This window comes from Tetranychus urticae, chromosome 1, assembly GCF_039701765.1.
Source record: "Tetranychus urticae isolate SD_2017Ah chromosome 1, NJAU_TeUrti_SD_1.0, whole genome shotgun sequence".
Classification (NCBI taxonomy): domain Eukaryota; kingdom Metazoa; phylum Arthropoda; class Arachnida; order Trombidiformes; family Tetranychidae; genus Tetranychus; species Tetranychus urticae.
The window spans coordinates 32,070,976-32,086,586 of record NC_142958.1 but is presented as its reverse complement, the minus strand read 5'-3'; the positions used below and the strand labels follow the sequence as shown (position 1 = coordinate 32,086,586).

At 32.1% G+C, this 15,611-nt stretch overlaps 4 protein-coding genes and 1 long non-coding RNA gene across 5 annotated transcripts; 2 read left to right on the top strand and 3 right to left on the bottom strand.

The window, feature by feature from the left end:
* Positions 1-2,239: 2,239 nt before the first annotated feature.
* Rab5 (RAS oncogene family member Rab5) lies at positions 2,240-3,608 on the top strand. Its single transcript, XM_015928852.2, has 3 exons — positions 2,240-2,498; positions 2,836-2,987; positions 3,069-3,608. Exons 1-3 carry the CDS (start codon positions 2,336-2,338, stop codon positions 3,402-3,404), a joined length of 651 nt encoding a protein of 216 aa, XP_015784338.1. The 5' UTR covers positions 2,240-2,335; the 3' UTR covers positions 3,405-3,608.
* Positions 3,609-3,623: 15 nt separating this feature from the next.
* Positions 3,624-4,247, bottom strand: ND-13A (NADH dehydrogenase (ubiquinone) 13 kDa A subunit). Its single transcript, XM_015928854.3, has one exon. It carries the CDS (start codon positions 4,203-4,205, stop codon positions 3,777-3,779), a length of 429 nt encoding a protein of 142 aa, XP_015784340.2. The 5' UTR covers positions 4,206-4,247; the 3' UTR covers positions 3,624-3,776.
* Positions 4,248-4,425: 178 nt separating this feature from the next.
* Positions 4,426-5,332, top strand: LOC107361908 (U6 snRNA-associated Sm-like protein LSm4). The gene is made up of 3 exons (XM_089270375.1): positions 4,426-4,600; positions 4,748-4,795; positions 4,932-5,332. Exons 2-3 carry the CDS (start codon positions 4,751-4,753, stop codon positions 5,208-5,210), a joined length of 324 nt encoding a protein of 107 aa, XP_089126501.1. The 5' UTR covers positions 4,426-4,600; positions 4,748-4,750; the 3' UTR covers positions 5,211-5,332.
* A 5-nt stretch (positions 5,333-5,337) lies between these two features.
* Lis-1 (LisH and WD40 domain-containing Lis-1) lies at positions 5,338-9,414 on the bottom strand. The gene is made up of 6 exons (XM_015928851.3): positions 9,259-9,414; positions 8,874-8,952; positions 7,984-8,634; positions 6,897-7,049; positions 6,361-6,619; positions 5,338-5,920 (listed from the first exon to the last, which is right to left on the bottom strand). The coding sequence occupies exons 1-6, from the start codon at positions 9,294-9,296 to the stop codon at positions 5,847-5,849; spliced, it is 1,254 nt and encodes a 417-aa protein (XP_015784337.1). The 5' UTR covers positions 9,297-9,414; the 3' UTR covers positions 5,338-5,846.
* A 710-nt stretch (positions 9,415-10,124) lies between these two features.
* On the bottom strand, positions 10,125-10,771 carry LOC107362146 (uncharacterized). Its single transcript, XR_001568621.3, has 2 exons — positions 10,688-10,771; positions 10,125-10,594 (listed from the first exon to the last, which is right to left on the bottom strand). It is a non-coding gene; the product is annotated as an uncharacterized LOC107362146 (long non-coding RNA).
* Between the last annotated feature and the right edge of the window lie 4,840 nt (positions 10,772-15,611).

Genomic DNA, 15,611 nt, shown 5'->3' with positions numbered 1-15,611 from the left:
AATACGATGTAATAACAAATTTATCAACATGCTATCCCAGGAAATTTTCAAATTCAAAGTAAAATGAACAGAGAATGTAAATTTACAAGATAAATTAATAGATTTGGATGAGATCAATAACCAAAACCATTTTCAATTTGATTTGATTCACTCTTGGTTTACCTAAAAACAACCTAAAAACACCTTCACCCAAAATATCGCACTACCATCTATTGGAGTAAAAGAAAAAGACTTGTCTAAATTACTCGAGTAAATTAGTATTTATTGAATATTGTTAATAAGTTACATTGTTTGTCTAAAATATAAAAACGCCTTAATCATTTTGATTGCAGATTTACTTCAATTGTTTTCCTTTCGATTTCTCTTTTAGACCCAATTGCTTGACAATTTTCCAATAGCAATCTAACTCGCATTAAAAATGTGTTCATCAAGAGTTATCATGTTAAAATAAATAAGTACAAATGTATTAGTTGAGTTCACTCTTTTACAATGAAAACAAAAATTCAAGATTGTAATTTATTAAACAATTAATTATTAGACAATGTATCTGAATTAATTTCCATCAGTTCAAAAGATACGATTCCAGTTAAAGGTAAACTTTTAATAATTTCAGAATAAAACACTTTTCAACTGTCGATGATAACTATCATCCATTTCATAATCATCATTGTCTCGAAATGGCATCTACCAATCCCAAAATGTTTGAACAGTTCGATCGTTGAATTCAATATCTTTTCATAAATTTTGAACGACAAACATTCTAGATGCTTTACAATTCAAGCCAATGGTCTATTGTGACCTCAAAATATCAACAAGAATCTGTTGACTGAAAGGCACTCTTAGTGATTTATGCCACGGCAAGAGTCCTGTGACGCTAGCTTCGTGAATACAATTGATTATTTTAGTCAAAGAAACCGGTAAGTATCAATGTTATTGTTTGTGGACTATCATCATCCAACAGTGCACGAAGTTTCTTATCGTGTCATTTGTCAATTACCGCAATCACCGTTAATATGAACTGGATCATGCTGGATTGGAATCTGTTGAAGTAAAACATTGATTCAAGTAATAAATGGATTATGTTTTTTTGGTGAGAAAAGATTCAACCTTGATAGTTTGATGATATTAATACATAAATGATGGTGATATAAATGATACTGAAACAGCTCAACAGATACCCGGCAATATAATTTTCAAAACATGGCAGTGGCAATAAATAAACTTAAATCTGATTCAATGTCACAACTGATAATGCTTTCGTCAAAAAACAATTACATTATTACCTCGATATCCTCAGTAATTTTAACATTCCTTGTATCAATGAAATGTCTATCTTTGATGAAATCACACGGCAAGTTAACGTAACCTTTTGACTAATCGAAGTGAAATCTGTGTTAGTAATATCTCTCCGTTTACAACACAAAACAATCTGCCGTTCATGATCAAGTTATGATTCAAAGGGATATAATGTCAATAAATAACCTTGCAATTGAGATCATATCAAAAACGAAGCTTTACTCCTTTTACGAGCCATTAAGCAGTTAGATAAAAAAGAGTCCTCAATTCCGTGTGACCTACACAACAAATTGATTATTTGTTTCATCCCCACTCTTGATTAAAACAATATATTTAATTTCCATCGTCTTAAAATCTTTTTGTAAGTTGATCAACACTTTCACCAAAAAATAATTTCAATTTCATGCATAAACCAGCCTAATTGATCACATAAATAATGATGTATCCGTAAATCCAGTGAAACGCAGTTTAAAGTAAATGTTTACATTATAAATTTCATCTCTCTTGGTTATTCAACGGTAATCTTGCCAAAAAAAATCCAAAAATTGGCGACTTTAAGGTTATTGGCATTACCTGATGATCCAATTGTTTGCCACATTAAAGCACTTGCTAACACCTTATCAACTCTCAGATCCCAACGTGTAAAGGCATTGAATGAAAAGATAAATTACTATTAAACAATATTTGTAAAGGCAAACTTGAACAAAAGATGAAAAATAATTCCATGTTCCGCAGGATTCAAAGATATCGATAACACCCTAAAGAATCGATGATATCGTTTCAAAAAGTATCGATATTGATATCGCCCATCTCTAATTGCGACTGGAGGGTGGATATTCATGGCTGAGCCACTCAGCCATATCATAACTTGGCGCTTGCGTAGTTTGATATTTAGTAAATGGTATTATATGTGATGTATTGTGATTGTGTTGTTAGATTTTGTTGCACTGCTATTAACTAATCACAACGTTTTAATCCATTATTGTATTTATATTATATTATTTTTCTGTTTTACTATAATCTGGTTTCAGTGTTTGTAATGGCAACCCGTGGAGGTGTCCAAAGAGTAAATGGATCTACACAAGGAAAAATCTTTCAATATAAATTGGTACTTCTGGGAGAATCTGCTGTTGGTAAATCAAGCTTAGTTTTACGTTTTGTTAAGGGTCAATTCCATGAGTATCAAGAAAGCACCATTGGAGGTAATACACATTCTATTTTTTTAATCTGTGCTTTAAATTTTAATTTCCTCCTTCTCTGGTAACTTTATTCTCCATCTTAGCTCATCTTTCCTTTAAAAATCTCTCAGCCTCCACTTTTCAATCATCTCTCTCTCCGTCCTCCTATCTTTCCCTTCCTCTTTCTACTACTCTCTCTTTTTTTCATTTAACTGTCTTTTTCACTTGCTATCTTTTATTTCATCTCTCTCTCCCCTTAGTTGATTTCTCCCTTATTTGTTTTTTTATTGGACTTTCCATTCTTTATTCTGCCATCTTTTCTGGTTCTATTTTACTCATTACTCTTTTTATCTTGCTTTAGCTGCATTCCTAACCCAAACTCTATGTCTGGATGACACAACTGTCAAATTCGAGATCTGGGACACTGCTGGTCAAGAAAGGTACCAAAGCTTAGCTCCTATGTATTATAGAGGCGCTCAAGCAGCTATTGTCGTCTATGATATAACAAATCAGGTAAATTATCTTTCATTCAACCTTGTATGTCCTGCTTCTATTCATTGGTTTTCATTATTTTTATTTATTGTTGCTGGGCAGGATACATTCAACCGAGCAAAGACGTGGGTTAAGGAACTGCAACGTCAAGCAAGCCCTAATATCGTGATAGCTTTGGCTGGTAACAAGTCTGATTTGGCTAGAAAGCGAGCCGTTGAGATGGAACAGGCTCAAGTCTATGCTGAAGAAAACAATCTTCTTTTCATGGAGACATCAGCCAAAACAGCTATGAATGTGAATGAAATCTTTTTGGAGATAGCTAAAAAGCTACCAAAAAGTGATCAAAGCAGTGCCGGAGGTGGATCAGGATCGGGTAGACCTGGAGTTGATTTGACTCAATCCAGTCAAAACACAAGCAGTGGATGTTGCAAATCCTAAGAAAAAAGTTTAGGAAAAGAAGATCCTATTTGTGTAACTTGTGAACAGAATCCTTTTCTGATTTTGTTTTCTCTTTCCTTCTCTTTCTCCTTTTCTTCCCTTATTCCTGTTTGATTTTTCACTTTTCTGTCTCCGTTTAACTTTTCATCGCATACAAAAATCCATATTAATATAAATTAAATAATAATTCCGGTAAAAAAAGAATCCATTTGTCTATCATTTTGGTTGAAATGGTCATCGTAAAAGACCAACAAACTTTCAGTTTATTTTTCTATTTTGAAAGTCTAACACCAAAAAGAAACAAATATAAGGAAACGAACAAATTTGCTTTAAAACTCTTCAGTTCAGTTTGATTATTATCATAAAACACAATTAATGATAGTCATGGTCTTCCTTATAAAAACGTAAACCACAATAACCACAAGAATGATCGCCAGGTTGATCTAGATTAATGAAAACTCGAGGGTGTCCAAGTGGTCCTCCTCCTCCATCACAGGTAGTTACTCTTGTTTTGCAAGCTATTGGTGCTACTTCGGCCACCAAATCAATAGCGAAATGAGGATTTACTTTCTTCTCTTTACCAACAAATCGAGCCATTCGAAAATCATCGGATTCCCATTTTTGACCAGTATGACCAGCTACATCAATTATTTCAAAAGAATGTTCAGGTTGATCTTTTTTTTCAGGAGTTTTGGAACCAGGTGGAACAATTTGACCTCCTTGACTAGACACACTTCTCACAGAAGTCAACGATACCAGCCTGGCGAGGATCGGTCTACTATTTATCAATAAATTAGACATAGTGAAGGCCAGAACTTAACGAAACAAACGATTAGGTAAACAAATACAATTTGAGGTGACTTTACTAGCAAGTTGTCATGGGCTGTTCATTCGTAACCAAGTGGTTTATTAGAGGGAAAATCAAAAATCTGAACCTATTTTTAAATTTTTACATTCTCTTTAGATGGCAGCACTTTGACATTTCACTGTAAATTTAAAAATATTTGCATCACACGGAGTTTGGTTCTTTATTTGAGACTGTCTTCTCTGTTTCTTTGAGATTTCATTTAATTGTTTCTTTATTCTAAATCGTGCTTTCGTTTATCTACTTTAATTATTGAGTAAATCAAAGAAATCGAGAATTGTCATTGTACCTTTTCACTTTCATCTCAATTCGTCGGAATTCAACAGTTTAGGTAAGCTATTATGCTCAAGCTATTTCCATGAAAAAGCTAGAATTTCTTTTTATCGAGTTACTACTCAAACATAATGCTATAAATCCCTGTGCAAATGCATTTAAAATGCAATCAAATTTTACAATTGTTTTCTCTTTTCACCAACAGATAATGTTACCATTGAATTTATTGAAAAAATCCCAAAATCATCCTATGGTTAGTATTGCAAATTCACTATTCTTTATCTATTTATTCTAGCTGTTTTGGCTTTCAAACGAATTGACTCATACAAGTGCAAAGTTTCCTTTACTAATCGCCTTATCATTTTACATTTCCATTTTTGAAACTTTAGCTAGTAGAATTGAAGAATGGTGAAACATTCAACGGACTTCTGGTTTCATGTGATAACTGGATGAATATCAACTTACGCGAAGTGATCTGTACTTCTAGAGATGGTGACAAATTTTGGAAGATAAGTGAATGTTATATCAAAGGTACGACAATTAAATATCTTCGAATCCCTGATGAGGTCATCGATCAAGTCAAAGAGGAAATGAACACTAAACAACCGAGACGTGATTTAAAACGAGGCCCACCTCCAAGTGGTGGTAGAGCTAAATTTCAAAAATGAGTAATTCCAAAACTAGAAGCTAAATTACAGCCAGTTCAAACATAACAATATTTATAAATATAAAAATAAATGTATTGTATATGAATTATTATTAATATTGCATATACTTTTGTTTTAATTCACACTATTTGCTTATTTTAAATTTTATTTTATGAGCGCCACATTAGATTTTGTCGGATCACATTTTTTACTTTCTCTCTCTCTGCCATTCTTTTTATTATTATAATTATTTATTTATATGAAATTAAATTTTGTCAACCATCTCTGATGATTGAGATAAGGAGAAGAGAAACAATAGATGAAAGGGACAGAAAATAAGGAGGAGGAATAGGGAAGAAAACATCAGAGGTTTTTTGGCTGAGAGATTGTTTCCCCGGCTCTTCTTATCTCTTTCTCCTTCTCTACCATCACTTAGAATTTGAAAAGATTATCATAAGATTTTAGATCAGTATAATTAAGATTTTTTTTGTTGAATGATGAGAGAAAGAAAACAGTAAATAAGATTTGAGAGGCAAGAGAAAAGAGAAAGAGGGAGAAATGAAGCAACAGAATAGTCATTGACAATAAAGGATATATCTCCTAGAAAGAAGCAAAAATAAAATTAAGCTACTGATTTTAATGGGATAATCGGCCATTTCAACGACATTCCCAGACTTTAATCGTTTGATCTACCGATCCAGTGATGACGAATGGAGAGGTTTGATGGAAATCTGTATTTTGACATCCATGAGCAAAAGATTCAATCCAAATATTCCGATGAAGGTACATGAAAGAAAGAAAGAAAATATTAATAAACAAGAATTAATAAACACAAATGCAGAATGAATTTACTTCTTCCATAAATGATTAATATTTAATGTTGAAGTGCAAAAGATGTTGATAGTTGATTTTAAGCAAATAAATAAGATTTTTTGGATGGATAATGCAAATAAATTTGATAAGCTGATAAGTCAAGGATAGAATTTTAAAATAAACTGTAAATGATTTATCAGTGAAATAACCACACAATTGCTAAAACAAGCATCCAATATTTGCACTAATTTTGAGCCGGTTTGTTGATGAATTATAATTGAAAATTCAATAACCTGAATCAAATTATTGTTAACATTTTCTCTCCTATCTCGGATTAATATTATAAATGGTAGCTTACCGACAGTAGTGCAGAAATGGTTATGTGCTTCTAATGTTTTAGAGCACCTTTTATTCACTATATCCCAAACTCGGACAGTTTTATCATCAGAACTGCTAATTATATATTTGCCCCCAGGATGCCAAACGACACCTCGAACCCAGTTATCGTGACCAATTAGAGTGAATAAACATATTCCAATAGTTACATCCCACACTCTGATGGTTTTATCTCGAGAGCCACTAACCAGGAATGGTCCTGTTCGATTATTTCGAGAATTCTAAACAATAAGAAAATAACTTTATTAGATTTTATTTTCAATTAAAAGCAACCAAATAATCAATTGAGTGCACTAAAGTACACATAAGTTGAATATGAATTAAGTTCACTTCTATAGAATATGTCAGCTTAATATAGAACTAATAAAACAGCAATTTAATAAGAAAAAATCATAAATATGAGAAGAAGGAAGAAAAGGAAATCGAAGTGACTAGTTAGTTGAATGTAGTCAACAATCCGATTAAGCAAAAACTAAAAGCAACCTTTTGTTTACTTACATCATTACCCGCTGCTTCGCAGACGATTGTGAATGCTGATTCAGGAGCCCAGGCTATACATTCTACTGTGTGATCATGGTCTTTAAGGACTACTTTGTGCTCATTTGTCCCTAATTTATGCTCATTCACACTCGTATTCCAAATAATTATGGTCTGTTAAATCCATATGCGTATTCATGACGATCAACATACGGATATTCAAATTTGTAGAGCCATTATTTGTTTGATGTGTCCATAGTTAACCAGTACCGGGTGTGAGAAGATGAAAGAAAAGAAGAAAAAGAAACAAAAAATTAGCACAAATATTTAAGGTGAAAGTAAATCGTGCGTTAAAGCAAGAGTCAATTCATTTTGGTTTCGGAAAAATTGAAAATAAATAGAGAATTGTTTTATAGTAACATTTTTTTATCACTTCTCACAGTTTGTTTACGAATCAGTAACAAAAAAAGAGGGTAAGCTGATCAGAACAAATCGTACTGCAATTGAAAAACATCAACATTGTAAGATTTAACAATATGAAAAAAGGATAGGAAGTGAATTGTTTTCTCGATTTATATTTAAAATAATATTATTAGATTAAGGAAGAAGGTGTTGATGATTTTGATGTTAATTTGATCGCTCAATGTTTGACTTGATGAATAAAACTAATTTTTTTCAACACTTTGATAAATGAAAATGATTCACGAAAGATTAACAAGTGATAATGTTGATTCAACAAAAACTAAGTAGAAATAGATTCATATTTGTCACCAATTTAGGTGCAATGGAATGGTTTTAAAACTCAAGTTTTGATAAAGCAAATCTTTCAAGGTTATCAAACATTAAAATAATTTGTCATCGCATTTATTTTAAAATTTGACAATCAGAAAGCCTTAAAATGTAAATAAAACTAAAATAGAAAGATGATGTTCATGAATCACACTAATAATGCAATCTTTGTGTATATGGATGACTATATTGAGAAAATTAATAACTGTGAGGTTTATCAACAAATGCCATGAATAGAATGATTCATGCGAATAAAACTTTTACATAAAAACCAGCATATGAACAAAAAAGAGGAAAGAAATAAGCGAAAAAGGCTTACATGATCTTTAGAACAGCTGGCAATTAGTGTACCATCTTTATTAACTCGGACCATCCTCACCCAATCACGATGACCAGCATAAGTTCTTACACAATAGCCAGTAGCTACTTCCCACTTTTTAATTGTTTTATCTCTTGAACAAGAAATAATATGATCACCAGTTGGCATAAATGTAACCGATGAAACATTGTGATCGTGCCCATGAAGAGTTCTTAAACACTCATAAGATTGGAAGTCCCATAATTTAATAGCCATATCAGCTGAACAGGAGGCCAATAGTTTACCGGTTGCATCAAATGCAATATCTTGGACACTGTCAGTGTGGCCTTTAAGGGTTCTTTCATAATCACCAGTTTCATAGTCCCATACTTTAATAGTTGCATCTTCACTGGCAGAAACTAACAAGCTAAAAACAGGGTGAAATATAACCCTTGTAATGGTTGAACGATGACCACAGAGAGTAAATTTTTCTGGTGGTCGAGGTATCCATTCTGTTGGAGATCTTCTCTCTCTTGTTGGTGCTCCTCCAATGTATTCTTTTTCTGCTTCTGATAATTTTGCCTCCAAGTCCATCACTTTTTTCTGTAAACGTATCACAGAAGTCCATTTTTTCTCCAATAATCCACTGTACTTTTTATCAATCTCACTGGGCTTTAGTCATATGATAGTTGCCAAACATCAAAGGTGAAGATAAAGGAGTAAGTAAACAAAGAAAAAGAAGTCAATATTAAAAGTCAAAAAATCTCTGGAAAAGTAAAACTAAAAAACGTTTGTAAATAACAGTAAAATTTAAAGATTACTAGTAAACTAGTAAAAATTAACGGCAACACTAACTACTAGTGTGCAAATGTAATCACTTTAACAAGCTAAAATGATGAACCGCAATTTACCATTTGAGCCTCTCTTTTGAATATTTCCAATGCTCCATTGAATCCTTGTGAGAACAGATAATCAGCAATTGCATGGTTCCTGGAACAACCAGAAAAAGGTAAAAGATTGATAAAACAGGATGAGAATCAAGAAGACAGTAGTTAATTAGCAGTTTGATTGAAGGGAAGAAGTAAAATTAAGGTAGACACACAAAATGGTACATAAGTTATGTAAGGGAGAGGAATAAAAATCACAACAGAAATGTTGATGACTCTAAATAAATACAAATACACAGGCAAAGAAAGATTCAGATAGATTTAAGAGAGAATGAGTAAGAGAGAGAAAGAGAAATAAGAGAGAGAAATTAAGACAAGGGATACAGAATGTGTCCGATTATTTACTTACAATTCATCCTTCTGACGAGTTGTGAGGACCATTTTCATCGCCTTCCGACGTAAGAGGTAATTACGATTGAATTTCAATTAGATTACAGAAATAAACAATACCTCAATACTCATTAAGACAATCTTCAGTAATAATAAATATCACCAGCAATATTTTTCAATAAAGTCAACACCAGACAGAAAAAGATGCAACATCAAGCTGGAGAGCTGGTGCCATCTACAGTCACATAAAAGTTTCATTATTTTTTATTTTGTTTCATTTATTTTCTGTATCAACTGCAATCGTGAGCAACAACAATTTTAATTCATCAGCTATCATCGTAACATATAAATCGTAATTGTTGAAATTCTGACATCCAGCCATTATTGTTCAGTTGTTTTCTGTTTCTTCTCTGTGTAACCATTGACGATTGAATCAATCCAGAAAGAGTTTATTTGTGCATCAATTCAAAAGTTTGACATTTCAATCTTTTTTTGTAAGTTATGTTGATTCAAACTTTAGCTTATCTCTTTGAATTACACTAATCCAATTTGTTTAACTCTGAGATTAAATTTGTTCCAAATATTTAAGTATTTCTTTAAAAGTCTCACCTTTAACTCTATGTGGATTAGTTTAAAAGATTTGTGGGCAGATTTATAAGATTTAAGTTTGGAGACGAAAAGCTGTTGATTGTCAAGTTGTAAACTGATCAACCGATTGGATTCAAATTTCAGAGAATCTTGATTTAAATGCTAACAAAGAGTTTTGAATATCTTCATTGATCAACCATGAATTATGAATATTAATCAAAGTAAGTTTTTTCACACAGTTGTCTCACAACAAAAGATATCGCGTTTTAGAGCAAAATAAATAATGAGAAAGCTTGATTTCAAAGCATGAAATTTTTATTGACTTAACTCGGGTTTTAATCGAATTTCATCTCTGCAGAATTATAAAGTGACCTGGCATTAAGGATAGGAAATGAGGCAATACACAAAAAAGTGCACAACCAATATCCAAGTGTAACAGAAAATAACAAAAAAATCGTAAAACAGTTTTTTTGAGGTTGATTTAAAGTAGAGTAACAAACTATTTAATCTGTTGGGTTTGGAAGGAGATAAAAGACTTGATGGGCAGAAGAAGGGTCAAGATGTGAACGGTCATATCAAGGGATCAGTCCAGTTTACTTCTTGAGGTAAGTGTAAGCAGCTGGGTATCCAGCATAGCCGGTGTAAACAGGGGCGGCTGCGTATCCATAACCGTAAGCAGCTCCATAGCCATAAGCTGGTGCAGCGTAGTATTGACTGTAGGCGACTTCAGCAGCAGCGGCGAAGAGGGCGATGACAAGGAGGGCAATCTACGAGAAAACAAGAATCAATGAGCAATTGGAATCATGATGGCAAAGGCAGAAAGTAAAAGATCACAATGAACAATGAAACTGAATACTTACGATGGCTTTCATTTTGAGGTTTAAGTGAGGTTGGTGTGTTAACACAAGAGTAAGATTTGCAAGTTGAGTTGATTGGAAACGATTTGAAACTGATGATTTGAACACTCAAACCGTCGACTTTATATACCAAAATTTGAGGCTGTTCACAATCGAAACATAGCATTTGGTTAACACCTTTTTTTCATTCTTCTCTTACCACCAACCTTATCATCAAGCATCATCCCATGCTTATTTCAGGCTCCCCATTGCCTTGTCCAGGGCTGGTCAGAATCGATTAAATTTTGCTTTTATTTCTTCAAGAATGAAAGCCTAATCATTCAGATAAACGCCTTTACACATTGAAACTCACACACACATCAACGTCATCATGAAATCCTATTAAAAGCCAACTCACAAATCTACCTCATTATTGCTATTAGCATAATCTTATATAACAATTTCCTTTGTGAAAATAAAAGTGATGCTGATTTTTAATTTTCATTTTCTGATGCTCAAGGTTTTCTTTCGTAGTTTCGGGTTTTTTGCATCTTCTTTGTTCATTTCATTCTGATTATCATGATGATGATCATCTTGAAATAAACAATGAAAATAATTGAAATTAAAAACTGGAAAAGGCCTAAAATTGAAAGGCACGCATCAATTTTCTTATTAGATGGATTACAGTTGATAACAATGTTTACTATTTATCATTGAGAATCATGTTTTACAGCATAAGGAAAACAATCATCAGGTAATCTTTCCATGAAAACATCAACAAATTTTTAGATTAAATTGGTCTCATTTTTTTTGTTGATTAACCTTGCAAAGGCGATTATTTATTTTTTTTGTAAATTTTCTGGTTACATTCCCCTTTTATTTTTGGCGCTCTCAAGGTATCATATTGAAATCACATGGCAATTGGTGTACCTCATTCACCTTGGGATGAGTCTTCATTTTAGATGTATCATTAACATTGTATTAATCAAAATTATTGATCGTTTTAAGGCCTAAAAATGGTCATCAAAATAACTTTACCTTCAAATAGTGAAATTTGCGTCAGTAGGTTGTCACAACCCAACCGTCCAACGGTTAATCAATTTGTCTTCAACCTTTTGCTGCTAATTATCAGTATCAAATTACATTTATTGGAAAGCAATTGATTATGGCAACTTTAGATGCTTTCAAGTGTTCCAGGATTAATTACTGTAGTTAACAACCGACTTTCATTTTTTGAGCAATAGATCGAATTGGTAACGATGGTTTGATTGCTACAAAAAATAGTCTTTTACAAACCTCTAAACCTACAGTTTTAATACAATAACCATAGTGTATTTGATTATTGTGAAGGTTTAACTGCTGATAAAATCATCCTGTTTTGATGAAAAAGGTCAATTATTAATATTGTTGAGCAATTGACTACCAAACTTCAGTTGATCCACCCGAACAACAGCAAAAATAACAAGTTAATCCTGTTAGAGTTTATAGCCTTCATGGATAATCTTGTTGATCATTCTATCTGAATCAGATTGATTTAGACAATTGAATGGCAATTGTTTCTCAAGACTGTTTAAGTACATTTTTTGGTCCTAATAAATGTCAGCTGACTCTAGTCAGTGTAATGTTTGTATTTGCATCAGTGTACCAATTTGATTACCTACATAATTAAAATAAACGTGTAGGTAGAGAGAGCAGTTAATTTGATCTTATAGACATCATGAGATTAAATTAAAATAAAACTAAAAAGCTGATTCTCAAGGTTGGTTAATTCAGTTGTTCTCAGAATCGATCAGAGAAAGTTAAATATCTTCCTTTATTCGCCTGTTGATTAAAGATTAAAATCAACGGGATTCCCTTAATTTCTTTTTATTTTTTAATCACAAATTTCATCTATTTTACCCTAAATGTTCAAAATTTAGTGCATTGGGTAAGATGAATGCAAAGTACCTCCAATAATAATGACCAACTGGACCAAATGGAAGAAATCTCACAATAACTTCTCTATCAGTCGTTAAAGGGTGAATTCTGGACAATATAATAGCGATAATTAATGGCTTTGAGTTTGATTTCGCTTGACCACAAATAAAGAAACAACTAAAGATTTGAATGGGAAAAGACAATCAAAAATGAATTGATATCAGCACAAATTGATTATTGCATTGAATTATAACAATGCAACTTCAATTTTGAATAAGTCTCAACAATCGCCTTTGATTAATTAGAACTGGCCAATATCATTGAACAAGTCAGTTCGGATTTTGATTGTCAGTCTTGATTATGTTTGATTCGGATTAACTGGATAAATATTGACATCCAAATGACATCAAAGTGACAATCTTTTCAGTCCTTAATTGCACTTTTGTGTAAGAGTTGTCAACTGTTCGAGCTTTTTGATTTATCGGTGAATTTAAATTATTGTGGAAGAAAGAATCAGAATTAAACAATTATTTAGATGAATGGCAATGAATACGAGATGAATTAGTTTTGAATTGCTTTCATAAATTAAGCATTTTCAATAGTCTCTTTGTTGCTCGGTTGATGATCGACTTTAAGATGACTTTCATTAACAATTGATCATTTGTTGTTTTCAATGATTTGTAAATTGACTGGGAAAACATTACGCTAAAAACAGTTAAATAGAGCAGTTGAATAACGTTAAAATTTAAATATAATCCGTAATAATTTAATAAGAATAAATTGCTCTAAATCTTAAAGCCTTCATTTATTTTTTGGTTTGGTTTGTACAGTTATTCTTGATACTCTGTGTGTTGCAAATTAAGAACAGAAATACCTGGATAAAGTTCATTTTTGTGGATTCATTTTAAGTATAAATCTAATAAAAATAACAGACTTGAGCACAATTCAGATGTAAAGGAAAAAATTAAGAGTAATAATCAAAAGGCCGAAAAAATGTAACATTTGATAAACTGACGATCCTTACCTTCAATTATTTTCAGACATTTTACAAAATAATCTTTGAGAGGAAAGTCGATTTCTGCTGAAGATCTTGTTTTGGATATGAATCTCAATATGTTACAGGAAAGGTTAAAATGCAGTCATGATAAACTCTGGAAAATTTTATTTTGAAGTTTGTAAAACAAATGATTTCTCATAACTATTTGTTTTTGTCTATTTATACCAAGAACGATATATTACGATATAATATGATTTTAAAAAGACTTGGAATCACTCCAAATTTTGATTTACGCGTTTCAGTTGAAACTTTTGATTGATAAGTTCTTTCGATAAAAGACAAATCTGATATGACTTTTCAGAGGAAAACTCAAGAATATTGAATGCTAGAAATAAGTCTCTGTATATTATTCGAAGAAAATTGTTTTCAATTTTAACCACAATCAACTATATGTCGTTGCTTAAGAACATGGTATTAATACATACATGTATCTCACGATATATATACGGGTAGGTCAAACTTTGTGGCTTTATACCTCGAAAAATACGAGCCAGGTTGCGGTCACTTTTATTTTATATTAATTAGCTTTATCAGGAATTTGAAGGTTTCTGAAAGACAGGGTATTCAGAAGCGACACAAAGCAGTTTACAATGGGATTATAAAATTTAATGGAAACTTGTCAAAAATTTATAGTTGTATTTTTGAAAATCGTCTTATAGCGTTAATTGTAAAGGGGTGAGGGCCTTTTGAGCACCTATATCATTCATTCCCATAAAAATCTATTTGAATGCGAATTTTCAGATCAATAAAAAATCCGTTCTAAAGATATGGCCGTTTACTTTTTGACCTACTCATTTGAACACCTTGTACTTGGGATGGATTGTACCCACAATGATGTACCAGACAATGAAAATAACTTGTGCGTCTCGACAACTTTAAACCTAGTTTATTCGCTTTATCGTAAAATTCATTAGGATGATAAAATGTGAAATATAACGTTATAAAATGTTTTGTGTCAATTCAGATTTAAACTCAAGGAGTTAAATCAAGTTTCGAGTTTTGTTGAAATTTACTCTAACGCCATCTATTGTATCAAATTTTGTTTATTGCTAAATTATTCTTGTTGCTAACATTTCAATAGAGTAAATTGACACTTATTTTGATAAGAAACAGCGACGACTATTATATTGGCAAAGTAAGACGAAAGTACTGTAAAGTCTAGTAAATTATCCTAGCACTATTATTACTAGGGCTAGAGATTAAATTGTCTAGGTGAGCTTCAATTCATTTGGATATAAGGATAACGACGATATCGAATTTATGCTTTTATAATTGTTTTAAGCTTACCCAGATTGCACAACGATAATTTTAAGTGCTCAAGGTTATTCAAGGTCAATTCTTCATTGACCTCTTATTGACATTGAAAGGTCATTTTCTGAAATTGCAAAATTTTTCTGACCCGATATTCTTAGTTGTATGTTCATAACTTATACCATAGGGAAGCTGGACATGAATTTTTCCTGATCAACTAAATGTTAAGGGATCAACCATATCCTTTACCCAGTATGAGTTATGAAACTAAGTTTGTAACTAAGACTATCGGGTCAGAAAAATTTTGCAATTTCAGAAAATGACCTTTCAATATCAATTAGAGGTCAATAAAGAATTGACCTTGAATAACCTTGAGCACTTGAAATTATCGTTTTGCAATCTGACTAAGCTTATGATTCAAGTCTGAAGTCTGTAGCACTAACCGTTCGTGAGTTATGCATGCATGAAGGCGTAAAATGAAGAAAAACGCCCGGTATTCCGTTTCTCACAATGCACCATGGCTTTCCAATTCTTTAAAAAAAGGTATTTTACGAATTAACTGTTTACTGATGTGGTGTTTGTTGAGCGATTCACAATTGGAAGTTGGTCATCAGTTTCTGATGAAGACATAACGTTGGTTGTTCGTTGCTCAAGCGTTTCAGTTTCAGATGAAGTCATAACAAATGTTGACATTGGAATTGATTCGGATTCTGCAGCTTGAAA

What these genes read in the sequence shown, in the direction of transcription:
- Lis-1 (XM_015928851.3), bottom strand. Translation starts at nt 9,296, where the DNA reads ATGAAAATGGTCCTCACAACTCGTCAGAAGGATGAATT. An exon ending in CCAGCTGTTCTAAAGATCAT is followed by an intron (nt 7,050 to 7,983) that starts GTAAGCCTTTTT and finishes TGGATTTAACAG; the next exon opens with ACCATAATTATTTGGAATAC. An exon ending in GCGAAGCAGCGGGTAATGAT is followed by an intron (nt 6,620 to 6,896) that starts GTAAGTAAACAA and finishes CTTATTGTTTAG; the next exon opens with AATTCTCGAAATAATCGAAC.
- LOC107361908 (XM_089270375.1), top strand. Translation starts at nt 4,751, where the DNA reads ATGTTACCATTGAATTTATTGAAAAAATCCCAAAATCATCCTATG. An exon ending in AATCCCAAAATCATCCTATG is followed by an intron (nt 4,796 to 4,931) that starts GTTAGTATTGCA and finishes TTGAAACTTTAG; the next exon opens with CTAGTAGAATTGAAGAATGG.
- ND-13A (XM_015928854.3), bottom strand. Translation starts at nt 4,205, where the DNA reads ATGTCTAATTTATTGATAAATAGTAGACCGATCCTCGCCAGGCTGGTA.
- Rab5 (XM_015928852.2), top strand. Translation starts at nt 2,336, where the DNA reads ATGGCAACCCGTGGAGGTGTCCAAAGAGTAAATGGATCTACACAAGGA. An exon ending in TCAAGAAAGCACCATTGGAG is followed by an intron (nt 2,499 to 2,835) that starts GTAATACACATT and finishes ATCTTGCTTTAG; the next exon opens with CTGCATTCCTAACCCAAACT. An exon ending in TCTATGATATAACAAATCAG is followed by an intron (nt 2,988 to 3,068) that starts GTAAATTATCTT and finishes GTTGCTGGGCAG; the next exon opens with GATACATTCAACCGAGCAAA.